Below are 18,345 nucleotides of genomic sequence, written 5' to 3'. Positions count from 1 at the left end.
CAGAATTGATGCATTTTACCATTTTTGAAACTGCTCCAATTTTTAGTACAGGTACTCCATAAACACGCTTTTAAACAGCATTTTCATACTTACTTGTATATAGTTCAAACTATGCATGACATTAGTCCAAAGCCAAAAGGCTCATTTACCATATAGCTTATTGGACTGGGCCCCCAGAAGAGTCAACAGCATTTCAAGCCCTGGTGACCCCATAGCTCAGCACTGCTCAGTGTGTGTACTCCAGATGCTCCACCCTGCACACAGGAGCCATGCAGTAATTAGCCCCCACTTATGAGTGGAACTGGGTATTCTTGTCATGACTGCAGGGATCCTCCAAAAGAGAGAGAGGGAGAGCAAAAGCGAGACCGAGGGACGGTGTGGGTAGAAAAGAGCTAATTTTTTTTCACATTCCTGAAGCACAGACTTTAAGAACACTAAAAATCATGACCTGGCGATACTGCGTATGACAGGCTGAGAAAGGAGGCAACAAAGGAATTCTGGGTGAGATGCTGGGGGTCCCTGTTTGATGACTTAAGGCTAATGAAGAAGCAAGAATCATTAGAAATCAGAAAGTCACAGGTCAGTTGCGGGAGTGAAGGGGAAGTTGAAACTAATTCAATGTAGTGGCTCATCGTGACCTGAAAGAGTTGGTGCTAAGGGAGACTGCATGAATGGGCACTGCCATGCATCTCAGTCAAATGGGCTTCACTAACCTAATCCTTGTGGTAGGTTCCCATCACCACTGAAAGCCTGATCAATGTCTTGAAGGCAAAGAACAGAATCAACAGAGCATCAGGGTACAAGGAGTGAAGGAAAGAGACCCAAGCTCAAAACAATAGCAGTGGTGGCAATTAAGCATGAGGTAGAAAAAGAGCTGAAGAGTGGAAATTAAGATCTAGATCCAGATGGAGAGTGGACAAAGGCAAAAAAGAAAGGAAGAAAGGTGACAGTGGAACCAACAGCAGAGGCAGCAATGACAAAGGTGATGACACCACAAGGAAGCCAGGAGCAGAGGAGAACAGGAAACAGAGCAGGAGCAGCAGGACAAGGTGCAGCGGGCAAGAAGCAGAGGATGGCAGAAGAACAAGGCAGGCCAGCCCACTGGGAGTGGTACAGCAGGAAAATACTTAAGAGACTGAATGGAAGGAAGGGCAGAAACAACAAACAGCTTGGACACGGAGGTGATGGTAGGGAAGAAAGAAGACACCATACAAACAACAGAAGTGAAGATGTAGGAAGAGAAAGAACAAGAGAAGCTAGGAAAACAGAAGACGTAAGGGCTGAAGACCAGGAAGAAGAAACCTGATAATGAGGGAGCTGAGTCAGAGGAAGAGCTGGAGAGCAGTTTCCTGCCACCAAGCCTCTAGGCTCCAGCCTAGAGTGGGGACCAGAAAGCAGGAAGCAGCAGGGAGATGGGAATATGCGAGCCTTCCTAAATGCGAAAGCCATCTGGAAGTTTGGAAAAGCACAGATATACAAGTGATGGAGTGGGAGGAGTCTACCACCATGAGCAGTAACACAGACTAGCCTTCAGGAGACAGATGCACTCAATTTAAAACAAGCACAAATGGCACTGACAATAGTTTTGCTTAATGTCAGAAGTATCTTAACAAGAAAAAGATGGGAACAGATTGAACCAGTGTTGAACGAAGTAAGGTCAGACAATTTGCCTATAAAAATGTGGTATACCAGGGGAGACTGATTATAAACATTTTGAAAAAAAGGTGAAAATGGGGACCATCTTGGTGGTTAGGAACAAATGAGAACAAAGCAGCAAAGATAGAAAAATTATTCAAGAACCCAGAGCTGAGAACAAAGCAGGTAGAAGACTTCAGTGGCAGATTGCAACGAACAATACTATCAGTCAGGGAAACAGGAAAAAGAATGCACTGCTTAGAAAGCTAGCAGTTTACATATTCGGAGGGAAACCGTGCATAATAGTGAGAGATTTCAACTGTATAATTGAAGAGGGCAACAGAACAGGGGAAGGAAGAAATGGAGCCTCAGACAGCTCATCCAGACTTTTAACAAATATAATAAATAAGAGTCACTGAGAGATGTGTGGACAGGGGAGAAAGTTTTCACTAGAACAGACCCCAGTGGAAACAAACAGCTAGAAGAAACAAGGCAAAAATTCAAACTCTGGTTTAAAAGTAAAAAGAGAAAGAAAGTGTTCTTAGCACAAGCACCCTGGGTAGAAGAAAATGAAGTGGTCCCAGTACTTTTCAGCCAGAGTGAAGGCAGCAAAAGGACACCTTTTAAAGCAGCGCAGGAAGGTGGTGGTGCCTTAGTGGAAAAGTAGGTGGTATTGGAGGCAAGATGATTTTATGAAGAGCTATACCAGAAGAAGGAAACAGACAGGAAGATGAAGGATTTCTTGGAAGAGACTGAAAAGAAAGTAGAGGAGGAAGAAGCAAAAAAGACGGAAGAGATGAGCTTAAAGCGGAGGAGTGTTTAAAAATCTTTAAAAGTGGGAAATCACCAGAAGCAGATGGACTGCCAATGGAATTTGATGAGAAGTTTTAGGCATGGGCAGGGAGGGATGTAACTGAAGTTACAGGGACGGCCCTAATTGCACCTATGCCCATTGAAAACAAAAGTTGTTGCACAGATGGGAATGAAAACTTAATTTAAATCAAGTGTAAGGCTGTTTTTCAAATTCCTTCTAAAGACAGTGGACTGAGACCTAGACTTGGGTTCAGTTCTCAGTTGTTTCACAGGCTTTCCGCATGATCTAGGTTTAGTTGCATTTCCAAGGGAGATTCCTCTCCCAGCTCAGCTGGAACCACAAAAGTAGACAACTACAATCTGCTCTTTTATTATATAAATAATAAGACTGCTCAACACATCCATACATGCTGATTTGGGATTTAAATTAAATACATGTTATCTCACTTTACACTGAGACCAAGAGTGAAAGTGAGCTGTACATATCTTCATGGGATATCTTTTCATCAAATGTCAGTATATACATTATGGTATACAGCCATTTTTGTTAAACTAAATTGATAACTGGCACCTTCAGGAAGTAATTGTGAAATTAGGAATCAAACCAAATATTTTCTTTTTAGTAGAAACAAGTGGGTTTCTTACGTTACAGGATGGCTTTCATAGTAAGTACTACTCGTGTTCTCCTGCACAGGCTCAGGGGAGGGTTGCCTTTCTTCCTGCTCCTCTTCTACCTCTTCTTCCGATTCTAACATAAGAAACAAGACTAATGGATCAATGTCTGAAGAAATATGAAGTCTCCTTTTAAAGTTCATTCATCTGTAATACCTACAGAATAAATTAAAACGTCAATGGTTTCCCAGCAAAAGTTTCAAGGAATCAGCCACGATATCAAACCAGGATGTGTAAAAGGCACACTAAAAAGTCAGGTCCTGCTCTTAAGCAAGACATCAATCAACACAGAAGGGGACAAGAAGTACTTATGCTAGAAGGAAACCACAGATTGTGCAATACAGAGTTACTGTGACAGTAGGGGAGAAGTCCAGGAAGGTTATGGAGTATCATCATTCACTGATAAATCAGGGTTCCTGGTTTTCCCCAATAAAAAAAAAACCAAATTCCCTGCTAAAAACCCCCAAATCCATGATTAAAACTAAAGCCCCTCCCTCCACCCCCCACTAGTGCCCCTCACTCCCCACCCACAGCCTTGCTGGTGCCCCTTGCTCCCCCACCCACAGCCCCTGCTCCCCAAGCCCTGCCAAAGGAGGCTCCCAGACTCCGGGACTGCAGACTGGACCACGGGCTCAGACAGGGTGGCTCCTCAACACTGTGCACACTCCATGTCCCCCAGACCTTTACCCAGGGCAGGCACAGGCTGAGGCTGCTGCCCAGCTGAATCAGGCTTGGGGCCCAGTGCCACAATGCTTTGCTGTAGGGCCCCTGGTGGGGAGCAGGACAGGGCCATGGGTGGCTCCTCCAAAAGAGGGGGAGGGCTGGGTCCCCCATGCCACGTGCACTCCCAGGGCAGGGACCCACGCTCCATACCCCACACTCCCCAAATCTGTACATGAAGGAGGTGCAGGCTGCCGGCTTGGGCTCCCACCCTGCTTCCCTTCCCCAGGGCCTCCAGAGCCTGGCAGGCATAACCCAGGGCAGCAGAGAAGAGCGGAGCTGCCACGGATCTCTTTGTGGCTGCTCACCCCCGCCCTGGTGACATGCCTCCAGCGCCTGCCGCTGCAGGGGGAGGGAGCAAGTTGTGGCGCATGGCAGGGAGGTGGAGCGTGGCCAGGGCCATCATGGCAGTAGTGGCACAGGGCAAACTTGGCCACACCAAAAGCTAGAGCCAGGATTGCCTGTGCACAGCTGACCGGAGCTCTGCAGGCACAACCCGGCACAGGAGGGCACAGTGGACCCGCCAGGGATCTCCTCACCACTGCTCCCGCCCCCACTGCTGCACTGGCAACATGCCTCCAGCTCCTGCAGCTGCTCTAAGGGGTGCAGCCCTGCACTGCTGCCTTCACTTCAGCCCTATGTGTGCAGGAGATGCGCCGCCAGGGCAGCAACAGAGGGGAGCTCCGCTGCTGCCTTCCATGCTCGGTCATGCCTGCCAGGCTCCAGAGGCCTTAGGAGAGGGAAGCAGAGTGGCAGGGAACAGCAGCAAGCAGGGGGCCTGTTGTTCCCTGCTTCTCTCCCCCGTTACCTAGCACAGCAGGGAGCAGAGGAGCCATGAAGAGAACCTGCTCACCACTTCTTGTCCCCCCAGTGCCACGGCAATGTGCCTCCTGCAGCTCTGTGCCCCTCAGAGCAGTGGCAGGCACAAGAGGCATGTTGTGGGGGGGGGGGGATGTTAAAAAGTGGCAAAAGAATTCCCAAGCCCCAGGTAACTGAAAGCCTCAGGCCCTGCGCCCTTCCCCTTCTCCCTCCCACTCCAGGCAGGGCTGGGGGGTTCCCACCTCTTTTGCAATCAGCTTGTGCAGGCTGGAGCTCTGCCCGCCTGCACAGCTCTTTGCAAAACCAGGAAATCCATGGCTTTCTCTGCTAAAAGGGAAAATCCGCATTTTCTGATAAAAATGGGAAATCCGTGGTTTTCTCCGTTTTTCCAAGGGAAATGGAAAACCTGGATCCCTGCTGATAATACTGCAATGGAAACACTCCCTATAACAAAGAATAACATTAGTATAACACTTACACTGTACAGAACCAAAAAGCCAAACTCAATAGACAAATATTAAGAATTTGCACAAGTATGAGCTCACGTTACATATTTAAAAAATACTGAAAAAATGCACACAATACTCAAATATTTGAAGTGTATTTGTGAAGTATGTGGGCTCCACATTTGAAAAACGTCACCGTGACGTTAAAAAAGCTCCGTAGGCAAGGCAATAAAATAATAAAGGGCTTGGAAGGCAAGTCATATGAGAAGAGGCTGAAGCAACAGGTATGTTCAGCTTGCAGAAAAGGAGCTAAAGAAGGGTCATGGTAGCAGCCTTCAAATACCTGAGGGGCTGCCATAAAGATGGAAAAACACCTTCTCTCTCTTACTGCAGAGTAGGACATGAACCAATGGCTTGCAGTTTCAGCAAAGCAGATTTAGACTGGATACCAAGTAAAATGTCTCTGTTTAAAACACTGAAGCAATGGAATAAACTGCCTAGGGAATTTGTGGACTCTTCATCACTGGAGGTGTTCAAGAGGAGACTGGCCAGGCATTAGTTAGAAGGAGCTATGCCTATGTTCTCCTATGGTTATTTCCCATGTCTCTGAGCTTTGCTGGTTGCTACATGGGGCCAGGAGAAATTTTTTCCCCTCCTGTTGCTGCATGAGTCTGAGGATTTCTTATACCTTCCCTCCGATGCAAGTGTTGGGTGCAGCTGAGGCTGGGAATTTTGATTGGGGTGTGCCAGTCCTCCTGCTGGGACTTAGACCCAGAGGTTCCTGGCTAGAAGATCTTGCCCTGGTGCTCAGTGTCAGACTGATTGACATATTTGCTATCAGGAAGGAATTTTACCCCATGGTCAGACTTGTACAGACTGTGGGGGGTTTGGCCATCCTCTGTAGCAGGGAGCATGGCCCTCTTCCTTGGATCTCAGACCTATTTTAACAAGCTTTGTAGCATCAGGATGTTAGCTGCTGTGGTCCCCCTGCTTCAGCATCCTAATCTGCCACAGAAAAGTCTTGTGGTTGTGTCAGGGTTAACGATGTAGTTTTGTTAACAGGTTAGACAGTGGATTTGTACAGGATAGCTTGGATAGACATAGTCCTGCCTCAGACAAAGGGTTGGACTAGATGACCTCTGGAGGTCCCCTCCAAACTTACTTTCTACAATTCCATTTCAAGACAGCAACTTCTTACATGAAATATTTACTCTGATTTTGATTGACATAAGGATGCAGTTAATTTTTCCAGAATGGAAGATATGCCTCTTTTTCAAAGTCTGAAGTCACTCTAATTAGGCCCCACCTAAGCCAAATAGTTTCAGTCTAAGGAAGGACAGTTTAATTCATGCTGGGTCACAGGCAAAAAGGTTTTATACTAAATGGCATGGAGTCATAGAAATCTGCAACTTCAACCCAAAAGCACACCACACAAAGAACATGAGAAAGGACTTGCGTTTTCATGGATCTCTAGACAGAGTAAAACCGCAGATCAGTGATTCTCAACCCTTTTAGTCGCAAAGCACCCCCAGAAAAATACCAGCTCTTGGCTTCACTTATTTTCTCTGTAATCCAAACAAATCTCCAAAAACAAAAACAGAAAAAACCCCAGCAATTCTGTTGCAAATAACACAGATTACAACAGGTCAGAAGTGGTTTTGATACTGTGGATTCCAATTTGAAATCTTTGGGCACATCCAGACGAGTGTGGGCATGTGGTATATGACACTGCAGACCCGTCTGTGACGCCAGACCCCCCACATGCAGGCATTACCTGCACCGCTAATTTGCGGTGCAGGGCTTTTTTTTGGTGACTCCAGGAGATCCCAGGGTCAGAAACCCACGCCAAAAAAATACCAAGTGGGGCAGCACACCTGGTGGCAGCGCACACTGCCCAAAACCTGAACCTGGTCAGCCAGAGCCACACATGACTGCTAGGTAGGCTTCCTGCTGCAGAAACACCACAGAGAGCTCCTAGATGCCCACAGGACCCCAGATAAGGCTGCTGGGACCAGCAACAGTTGCAGGCTCCAACCTCCCCTACCCCACCCAGGGTGACCTGTCATGCACCAGAGTGTGCATGGCACAGGTGTTCCCCAGGGACAAACAGCAGTGCCACAAGGTATATTGCTGCTACTTGTCCCTGGGGAAAACACATGTTCCTGCTTCTCTGGACACATCCTCTGGGTTTATCATGCAAATCATTTGCCACAACTCCCTGGTTGAGAATCACTGCCCTAGATATTAAAAAATTCTCACCTTCATCAAGTTCTGCCTCAGAATCCCCGAATACTTCGTCTTCATATCTGAAGATGTCATTATGAACATAGAACTTATTTGGAACAGATCCCTGTGGAGGGGAAATGTATATATTCACTAGCAACTTGAAAAGGATTGATGAGAGGTCCATACTGCTAACTGTAAGCTTTCATGCAATCCACAACTCCTAAATTGAAGTACTCCTTTCAAGTGCACTCAACACAATAGTATGTAAATGTCAGTAAATTGTTTTAGAAGTAGTCTTCACTGTCCTCCCATCTCATTAATGCTGACTGTGCATAGCTTATTTTATTTAAATAATGAACTGAAGTCCATAGCTGTGACCAACTCATCAGCTCAACCGTTTCAAATGTGAGAATAAAACTTTATCCAGTTTCCATTCACAATAATTATGCTTCTTATTACTGAATATTCATTTTTCCTACCTGTCTCACAGACACTCAGTGGTGGTATTTCCCTGGAAGGCCATTTTGCTTTGGCCACTAAAATGTTACATGGCAGCACATAACTATATATCTACTAAGAAAAGAGTCTGACAGAAGGAGTTACTCAAAATGGCAAAGTAGTCAAAGCTCCAGAGCTCTAAGACACTACCACAAAAACATTTTCATTAAATAGGGCTGAAAAGATGCAAAGAAGGATAAGTGTCCTTTTCTAGCACACTGAAGCAGCAATTTATGCTGCTTAAATTACTATTCACATTTGTTACCAGAGAGATATGGATCAATCTAAATTGTGTCAACAGGCATAATATGTATTCTTTTTAATTTGCATAGATGATAGTTTTGGTATACAAATTAGAAGAAACTTTGGATTACTGCCATGCTACAGAAGTAGAACTAAAGAGAACAAAATCCTATCAAGCAGGGGTGTCATATTTGTTCAATGAAGGTGCCTAGCAATACAACCCTCCAGCCTCACAGAGTACTGCCTTTCAGCCTGGGGTACTAGGGTTCTACTATCAATAGTTCAACCAAGACAAACAACAGATACTGTACTTACTTCAGGAGCCAAGACAAAGGTCTGCATGAACTTCCTCATTGGCTGCCCACTGTTTGACAACTCCCCCATGACCTGTACAACTACTCCATCACTCAAGGTTGCATGTGCATCCACATGACGAATCTTCGTATGACACTCACTAAACTGCAGGGACATCACCTTCTTGTGTATTTCCTAGAAGCAAACAGATAATTTATTACAACTTAGATGCTTCCCAGCCTGGTCAGGTAATCAGCCGTGGTTATACCAATTTTCCAGCCTAGCTGCAACAGACAGCATATACTAAGACTTCCCAAGGCTTAGTGGTGAGCCAAAGAACTCATTTATGTAAGAAAAAAATCCTCAAATTTCACATACTGAAGTACCTGCAGAAGTCCCATCATCAACTTATCTGAGCCATATAGTGTCCCTCTGTACCACAAAGCATACAAAGTTCAATTTTTATACCCAAAAGGTGGTATCCAATCCATTGGTAAAAAAGGAACACAACTCAGTATGCCACCTTTCACAACAGCACTCCTCAGGAAGCAAGGAGATCAGGACCAAAAGAAACACACATGCTTCAACCCTAGATTCATGGTGCTTAGAAGGGACAGATCCAAAAGTGAAAATCCAGCACAGATTCTTAGGGTGGAGACAGAGGGTTATTGTTGTATAAACTTTCCAGTTGTGTGTACATTTGTTTAAGTTAACAACTACAACTAGAAAAGAAACCGTTTTCCTTCTGGCTGTGACACAGGCATTCAAAACAGCAGAGGCAGTAATCTACTAGTGTCATTTCACCAATTAGGTAAGAAATTCATTAAAAGCAAACCATAACAAAAAACATGATCTTCTTTTATTGACATTGCATCAATTATCAGCCATTAAGAGAAAGACTGAAGGACTGATTCAGATACATACAGCTTGGCCATATACTGCTTCCTGGGGTTTCCCACTGGCATCCAGTCCTCCATGGACATAAGAAGAATTCCTGCCATAAAACCTATGAAACAAGAAAACAAAGTTTAAGCCTCTCAACATAAAGGCAAAAAATTTCAGAGATACTGACTGCATTTAAATAAAATGTCATTACATGAGATCTTTGAGGCAAAGGGGGCAGCAGGGTGAGGGAGAGCTGTTTCTGTGTAATGCATAACTGTACTGAGCTGGTTCTGCAGCTTCTACATACTGAAGGAATGGGCCCTACTTCACCAATGTTTCTGCCTACTTAGTACAGTTACCATGTTAAATGAGTCCCATCTAGTTTCAGATTTCAGTGATTGTGTGCTTAAAAATTCAACTGTCATTTTGCACAGAATGATTACAAATTTAGTCTATCTTCCCGATTTGGAGGAAGCCCTCTCCCAACACACCAGATGTATACACACAGAAAAAATAAAATCAGGACCTTTAGAAGATATTCTAAAAAAAATCTTATTCTGCAGAGCTGCTAGACAGAAAGCAAAAATCTATCTTTGCTTCAAAACAGAGAAGGCTGCATATGAAGTCTTAATTAGGTTTTGTTGTGCACACACACACACACTCTCTCTCTCTAAATAACTCATTAAAATACATGGTCTCAAACACAACATGCATTCCTTATATGAATTTGCAGAGAAACATGGTATCTTATTTTAAAAACTTACACTGGTTTATGACCTTGTATTCTCCTTCACTTTGACATTAAAGTTTTACTCAAATTATACTTATAAATAACCAAGTCAGTTACTGCTAACTAAACAACTGAAAACTGAGGCTGTAAATGAGGTGATTTTTTGTTTCTTTGGTGGCATTTAGCAAGAACGAGATGTATTCAGTGAAATGTCAAGATAGCAATGCAGACTGTAAAGGGGACAGTGTATTTTTAATATTGATCCTTTATGCTTTCACACAGTCAGCTTACATACATTACTCAATATCTTTTTTCGGCATCCTTTATGCACATACTGTCTACTTATTTTTCAGAGACTAGAATTCTTCTATTAAAAGTTTTGATTGGCCAGTTTAATCAAATGATCAGTTTAAAACTATTATTTACACCTACCCTCCAAACTGGCACATGCAATCTAGAAATCTGTTAAGACTTGAAAGGCATCATCTTCAAAAGCCCATTTTTAATACTACAAAAGTCCTCCAAGAATTTAACAACATTATTTTCTGTAATTTCAGGAATAATTATTTCATACAACACTAATGGGGCTCCTGCCCCATCACTGAAGGAGAGGGAGCCAGGGATCAGCTGGCTGGCTCCAGCCTCCTGCACAAACTGATAGCAGCAGGGGGCCCTTGGATAAAATGCCTGACCACCCCAGGTGTGGTCAGCAAAGTGCTGCCAACGATTGACAAGCCTGGGGTGGAAACAGTGGATAAGGTGATCCAGGGATATAAGCCCAGGGCCTGAGGCAAGGGGGGCAGTTTGGCCCTGCAGGCTGCAAAAAGCAGAGCTCCAGCAAGGAGAAGAGCCTGACTGGACAAGAAGGAAGGACTCCAGGCTGCAGGGAAGCTGCAGAAAGCCCCTGCACCACCAAGCAAACAAAGATAGGTATTTTGGGGCCTTACATTGTAGCCGGTTGCCACAGCATGTTGTTGACTCAGAGTGAGAAACCTTTTGTTTGACAGCAGACGCTCATGTCTTTTTGTTTGTGTTTTAATATTGGAGGACCGAGTTGTGTCTCTAGGGGCAGAGGCGGCCACTGAGAAGGGTGCTGAGGGCACTCTAAGTAGGTCCTAGACCCTTTGAAGGGTATAGCACTGCTGTTAGCAGGACTGTGGTGCCAGACAGCAAATATTGGGGGGAAAAGCCCAAAGCCTATGAGGGTGAGACCAGGGGCTGAGGGGCCCAGAGCCCACGGTGGCATGAGTGGAAATGGGGCCCCTCTGCCTATGGCCCTCAGGCAGTGGACCTCAGGCAGAGGGGTCCAGCCAAAGTAAAGTGGGCCAAGGCCAGGGAGCCTCAGTCCAGACAGCAGCTTAAGACCCAAAGCAAAATCCCCCGCTCAATCATAACATCAAGGTGTGGCAGATGAGACAACAGAGTGGAACTCTGAGAGACCAGAGAGAGCAAGCAAGGCAGGACCCAGGGGGCTGCCCAGAGCCAAACCTAGGAAGGTGTGGGGCTTCGTTAACACTGCATGGGGCCATAGTACCCCAGGAAAGGAGGCACGCTTGGGTCTCTATGCTTCTTCCGTGGCATGGGGCTGAGCTGCCAGTTCCAAGCAGGTCCTGCAGGAAGGGCTATAGATGTTCCACCTGGCTTTGCAGGGCCCCCCAAAGCACAGGGCCTGGGGTGGTCATCCCAATTAGCCATACCCTACAGACAGCCCTGGGGCTGTCAATGGATGACTTTGCCACTGGGTGGATTTATATCAAGTCGATTTAAATCACTGGTCAGGAAGCCTCAATTTTATCACTGTTTTCTACAATAAGTGCATTCTTGTTGTTTGATAGAACCTTAATACATAGTATTCACAACTCAGAGAGAGATGTAGGTTTCATTTTTAAAAGGTCCACACTATCAGGGAGTCTCTTTTAATCGATCCTAAGCTGGGGGAGTCTGGGGGACGAGGCCTCTGCGGTGAGGGAGGGACAGTTCAGCCCAGCCAGAAGAAGGGGAAGGTACATGGGGCCCCAGTCTGGCCGAGTGGTGAAAGGATTGGAGTCTGGGGAGCCATCCAGAGGCAAAGGGGGCTCCCCCCCGCTGGGCAAACATCAGTGGAGACCCCAAGAACACATTCCCCTCTTCCTGCATGGGGCAGAGGCAGTGGCCACTGCACCTCGAGCCCCACTGCAGCTGGCCACATTCAGGCATGGCTCAGTCCAGCAGCGAGACACACATGGCATACAGCCATTCCAGGGCCAGCTGCAGCAGGGTTCAGGGCACCTCCACTGTGTACAGACAGGGAAGCACATGTCCTCCACAAACAAGGGCAGCACAGGCAGCTGCACCAGCAGTGAGGGAGGGAGTGGGGCTGGAGCAGGGGCAGGCCCTGCAGCCGGGGTGGGGTGAGACAGAGCCGCAAGCAGCTCAACCAGGGGGAGGGCACATACCCCAGGAGAGCACTGGGGATGTGTTCCTCAGGATCTGCACGCAGGGCACAATGGACTGCAGCTGCAGGCTGGGCTCTTCCTGGAGAGGGGAGCTCGCCCGCCAGGAAGAGCCTAGCCTGCGGTGGCAGCGCTAGAAGCAGGGCCGTAGCCACCCGAAATTTCACTGTAGCCCCAAGCCCCACTCCCAGTTCTGCTGCCCACCCCAAGTGCAGCACACCATTCCAGCCCAACCCCACAGCAGCAACTGCCCTACCCCATGCCAACAGCCCCCATGCCCTCGGTTGAGGGGGGGGGAAGGGAGAAGAGAAAGCTATGCTGGGCTACTCCCAGCAGAGGCTGGGCTGAGAGCAGGTGGCATCTCTGGTAGCAGAGACTGGGGTGGCTACAGTGAATTTTTGGGTGGCTGCAGCCCCATTCCCAGCACTGCTGCCGTGGGATAGGTTCTTCCCAGTGGGCCAGTCCTCCCGCCGCAGCCCCAGCCCCAGCCCACAGCTGCAGCCCGCCCTGCCCCACGTGCAGATCCGGGGGCATGTGCCCCTCGTGCCCTCCTGGGATGTCGTCCCTGCCCCCCCCCCCACTGGCTGCAGGGTCTGCCCCTGCTCCAGCTCTACTCCCTTCCTCACTGCCATTGGGGGGGGGGGGCAGATCAAGGCCCCAGCAGTGAGGAAGTGGGGCTAGGACTTCCATCTGCACACCCCCCGCCCTTTCTCCTCCCCGTCCCCCACAAATTTACCTGCTGGGGGCCCCCAAATAACTTTTTCTCCATCTGCCTCAATTCCCCCCACACCTTTCCTTCCTCTACCCACAGAGTTACCTTGGGGGGGGGGGGGAGGGCAATAGATCTTGGGTTGCTTTTAAATTCCAAAAGTGATCTCCTGTTTAAAAAAGGTTGGAGATCACTGCACTATACATTTTAAAGCAGTGATTTATTTTGACATTTTTCAGATTAATTTTGCACCTACATCAGAAAACTGAATTATCATTTGGTTACTTTATTTATCAAAGCTAATTGAAGCAGATACCTGTGAAATCATTGGAAGATAAACGCTCTCCAATTCACTAGATCAGAGGTTCTCAAACTGTGATCTGCAGACCACCACTGGTCAGTGAGCTCCATTAAGGTAGTCCACAGAAAGGTTGCAAAACAATTGAGTATATCTATACTTGGCCCTGCACTTGATTTATTTTTTTATTTTAAGCAGGCTGCAAAGACTCTCAGGAATTTTCAAGTGGTCTGCGAAAAAAAAGTTTGAAAACCACTGCACTAGATTAATCATGGATATATGGGGGATATTTTTGCCACAATGTATTAGGAAGACATCAAACAAGCACTGTAGCCGTATGTCATTAGTCTGGGGCTTTCTTCACTTTCTTTTAGATGTCTTGTCATCTTTATTTCTCTCTTTTACAGCCTGGCAAGCCTGCTGCCCTGGTAGGTTTTCCCTTCCACCATACCATTCCCTCACTAGATCTCAAATCAATGGCCAGACTATACTCAGAAGTGTATCCCACAAGATTTCTGGAATATTCTGCTCAAAATGTTTCTCTTTTGTTCCTACTTCCCCTCCCTCCTTACATTTATCTCCAGACTCCTCCTCCTTGCCCAGATCTACTCCACCCCCAAGAATCCTCTCTTCATTTAACTTCTTGAAACTTTTTATTTTTTAGAGAGAGGTAGGGGCTTGACTCTATGTACACAAACTTTCAGAGAGACAATAGGGCTGAAAGATAGGTAATCAGGTCTGTTATCTCTCATCTCCATATACTACTGTTAACGAGGATGCTGTCTCTGGAAACAAATCCACAGTTTGAGAAATGAAACTAAGCATCACAAAGATGCTTAATGGAATCTTTCAGACTGAGCACTGAGTCCCATTGGGTAGAGTGGTTTTCTTTCATCTTTACTAATGTATACAGGAATCTCTGGAAACCTGTATAAGATTAGGCCCCTAATATAGTCGATGTTGTGTCCTATTTATAACACTTTTCTAAAAAGGTTACATGAATATATAGTCTCAAATAGTATACAATTAGACGTTATAATCCCTATTCCATGGTGATCTCTTTGAGCTTCACCATATCTTAAATTAAAACTACCTTTATAGAAGGTTTATTTTTTTAAATCATCTTAACAGAAAGCAAACAAACACAATCATAAAATGATTAAATCAAAGCAACTGATTTAAATAAAAAATCCAATTTGTTTTGTTTTTTAAATTGTTGATTTTTATCCACCCTGATTTGCCACCCCAGCCATAGACCAGCATTTCCCAACTTTTTCCGTCCCACAGCACACTTACCTGACCTTTCCCATCCCAAGGCACACTGGTCAAATGTGGAGCACGGGGGTGGGGGGGGGAAAGAGCAGCTGAACGTAGCACAGGGGGGAAAGGGGTGGCAAGTGGCTGGACGCAGAGCAGGGGGTGGGAGTTATCAGCACAAGGCCTGCTGGGGCAGGGTGGTGGCATGAGGTAGCACTGGCTGTAGCCAAACTCTGCCAGGAGCCAAGTCCCCCCAAAGATTCTGTGGCACACCTGGATATGTCCAACAGCACACCAGTGTGCCACAGCATACCTGTTGGGATGTCATAGACCCACTACAAACACACAAAACAAAGATTTGTATTAAGTACAGATCAAACTATCCCATCAACTTGCTACTGCTACTTAGCAAAGCCAGAACTTTTTCCAAAATTCTCTCTGGGAGACTGGCATGCAAAACAGGGATACCGGATACATTTTATACACTTTTGAAACTAATGTCTGTGCAATTCCACCTTATGCTTGAGATAGCAAGAGCACAACTCTGCCCCATGCTTTGAATTTTTAGCCATGGTCAGTCCCAACTTTGGAATTCCCCGACTTGCAACTTCTTGACCGTGCAATTGTATAACTGCATGAAAGGAAAGTAACTTGCCTTACTCTACTTTTCTGAAGCATTTATCAAGAATGAAAACCTTGCAGAATACTGCCTTCAGTGCAAGTTAGAGGAACAATATTTAATTGTTAAGATTTGATCTTCTGTAGTATCCACAGGGTAGCTCCAGGGCTTTACCGCTGCAAGTAGGTTCTAGCACCATATACTTACAAAAAAACCTCAAAGCATTCTTTTCAGAAGGAGGGAACAAAAACTATTCAAACCAGAGGTACTCCGACACATTAATCCATATCGTATTGGCACAGATAAAAGGAAAATGGACTTTATCAGCAATCGGCTTTTTTTTGGCTGATGTGGCCGATAATCTTGCTGATAAATGATGCATTCATGTGCACAGCTGCAGCATGCATGCAGCCAGCTCAACAGCTTGGAGATCAGTGTCCGGCCAGTAAGTCTGTCAGTGAAGGGAATTGCCGCAGCCATTCCATCCAGCTCCACAGGGCCCCCACAAAGCGCGGGACTGGGGGCAGTCACCCCAGCTCACTGCCCCACCACCAGGGATGGCCCTGATTATACTGTATCAGGATGATACAGCTGAAAGGCCAAAACTTATATCCTAGCTTGAAGACCAAAACCCAACGTTTCAAAGGAAGGTGTAAAAACTCGCAACGAACAGATGTGAGATAACCAACCCTGTCTAGCACTGCTTAATACTTAGATACAAGTTTAAAGTCTGCAAGCATAGCCTTTTTATTTTTTTTAATCACTTCCAGGATTCTTTTGCAGCTATTTTAACTCTGAAGGCACTTGTTTGTTTATTCATACAGCCAGCCAAACACTTCTTAAATCTTACCAAGTTATGCCCCAATGTCACAGAAGCAAGGACAAATTAACAGCATGAATGTGTAAGGGACTAAGTTTCTTAACAGGTGACAGCCCTACCCCTCACCCCTCCCAAGCTGCCTCCAATGACATCTCCAGCCAATGGAGGCCAGGCACCTGAAGCCTATTTTCCCATTTTACAGGTGTTGCAAAGGTAAACAGCTGTCTACCACTAGCTCTTACTGCAGGAGTTCAGGAACAGGTTTCTTTTCTCATCTATCCTTCCCTCCACAATAGCAGCAGAGATTGCTTCTGCTTGCAGCTTTCAAGTACAGCAAAAGCTCTGTTACCCAGCATCCATGGAGAATGGGGTGTGCCGGTTAATCATATATGCCCGTTATCTGAGAATTACACTTATGTTTTTTTCAAGAAAGAAACTAAGCCTACATTTGAACTACGATATAGTAATTTATATTATAACATTGTTATAATTTTTAATATGACATTTTAACTATGATATAATAATTTTTAGTATTTTAACTTCTCCCCTCTGCTTATTGATGGAGTATTTGTAGCCATAGTTACAGGACGGGCAACATATTCAGCAATAAAGTCACAGCACAAGCTCAACACGATCACAATGGTAGATGGCAGCCTAGACTGCTGCTAGCGACACTGCTCGGCAGCTCTCCTGAACAGCAACATGCCGCCTATGACAGATGCCGGTTAATAGAGAATTGTGAATGGTAAAGTTACACAGTAACACAGCTTTTACTGTAGAACCAAAATAAAACGTCTTTTAGCAGTGTTACATCTACCTACATAATTCTCAGTATCCGAAATATGACAGATCATGATCAGTCTTGGCTTTTCTGAAGTTTAATAATACAATCAGAGAAACACAGACCAGAATAATCTGCAAACTAGGATGGCACAGCAACAGATTGTGTGCTCACAGAAATTCTTCAGAAGTTAGTGATATTTGTCTAGCATAGCTCAATAAGCAATATGCTGGTAAATGTTCTGAGTTCTTGCTGCTTGACGTAGCTCAGGTCTCTCCTTCCCTAGCCAGATGCAAGAATACAAGGAAACACCCAAATGATCTACCCTCACCAGAAACTCCCACATGTATACAGCAGCATGCAGGTATAACCAGCACCACTGATCATCTTTAGGAACCTACCGAAATCACAACAGAAGTGCCCTGTGTGACAGTTGCTTTAATTTTGCCGTTTCCCAGGCACATGTCCTCCTCACTCCCAGCTGCTGATTGGCAGAGGGGCCTTGCCATTTACTCCTGATCAGCAGGGAGGCAAAAACTGTGGTTTTAAATGTAGCATGGTTTTAGCCTTCCACCTGGTCAACAGCAAACAGTGGGACCACACCAAGGCCTCTTAGCCAATCAGAGGCAGGAGGCAAAAACTGCACCGTATTTAAAACCATGGCTTTTCTCTCCTCCCAACCAAAGGTGAGCAACAGGTCCCCTCTCCACCATGAACCCCTGCCCCCAGTTGGCAAAATGCAAGATTAAAAGAGCCACCATGCAGCGTGCTTCTGCCAGTTTTGGTACGCCCCCTATTCATCTTCCTCCTCTAGGCATTAGTTCATAGTGCATGTTACTGATTTTGGACCCATAAAAAAAATTTGAAATGAAGCTGCAGGCCCTCTGAACTCTTAGTGTGGGTATTCTCACATTTTTCATTGATCATTTGTTGTTGTTGCCCATTTAGACCAGGGGCAGGCAATTATTTTGGGCGGAGGGCCGCTTACCCAGTTTTGGCAGGCTGTCGAGGGCCACATGAGTAGCCCCACCTCTTAACAGGTGCCCCACCCCCTGGTCACCACCTTGGGACCAAGGTCCCAATGTCGCAGGGCCAGCACCGGTAGAGCCCGAAGTGGGGCACAGGCTGGCAGGGGTCTGTGGAGCCGGGCTGGGCTGCACCAGCAGGTAGAGTGGGGAGCTGGCCTGGCTCCATAGAGCCCCTGCCAGCTGTGACCCCGCACTCCTGCCACCCTGCTCTGGGCCCTGCTAGCACTGGCCCCGGGATACTGGTGCAGGCTCCGTGCTCCCACTGGCTCCTCGTCCACTCAGACCCAGTGCCCCCCAGCCTGCAAGTACAGGCAGGGGACAGCGCACAGCCCCGACCCCCTGCTTGCCAGCAGGGAAGAAACTGCTCTTCCCTGCGCTCAGCGCCAGCTTGTAACCCGCCCCTGCTGCCAGCCTGACAGT

The 18,345-nt window shown here is 46.3% G+C and overlaps 1 protein-coding gene across 3 annotated transcripts in view; it reads right to left on the bottom strand.

The window, feature by feature from the left end:
• G3BP2 (G3BP stress granule assembly factor 2) overlaps window positions 1-18,345 on the bottom strand; it is a 53,249-nt gene that overhangs the window by 18,371 nt on the left and 16,533 nt on the right. For all 3 annotated transcript variants that reach the window (XM_090031921.1, XM_090031922.1, XM_090031923.1), the window contains exons 3-6: window positions 9,291-9,372; window positions 8,388-8,561; window positions 7,365-7,455; window positions 3,094-3,196 (exon numbers count right to left, since the gene is read on the bottom strand). In XM_090031921.1, coding sequence (XP_089888047.1) covers window positions 3,094-3,196; window positions 7,365-7,455; window positions 8,388-8,561; window positions 9,291-9,372 — 450 coding nt within the window. The remainder of the gene's footprint in view (window positions 1-3,093; window positions 3,197-7,364; window positions 7,456-8,387; window positions 8,562-9,290; window positions 9,373-18,345) is intronic.

Source organism: Crocodylus siamensis, chromosome 2, assembly GCF_052110815.1.
Source record: "Crocodylus siamensis isolate JL-2025a chromosome 2, ASM5211081v1, whole genome shotgun sequence".
NCBI lineage: Eukaryota > Metazoa > Chordata > Crocodylia > Crocodylidae > Crocodylus > Crocodylus siamensis.
This window is presented reverse-complemented; position numbering and strand designations above follow the sequence as displayed.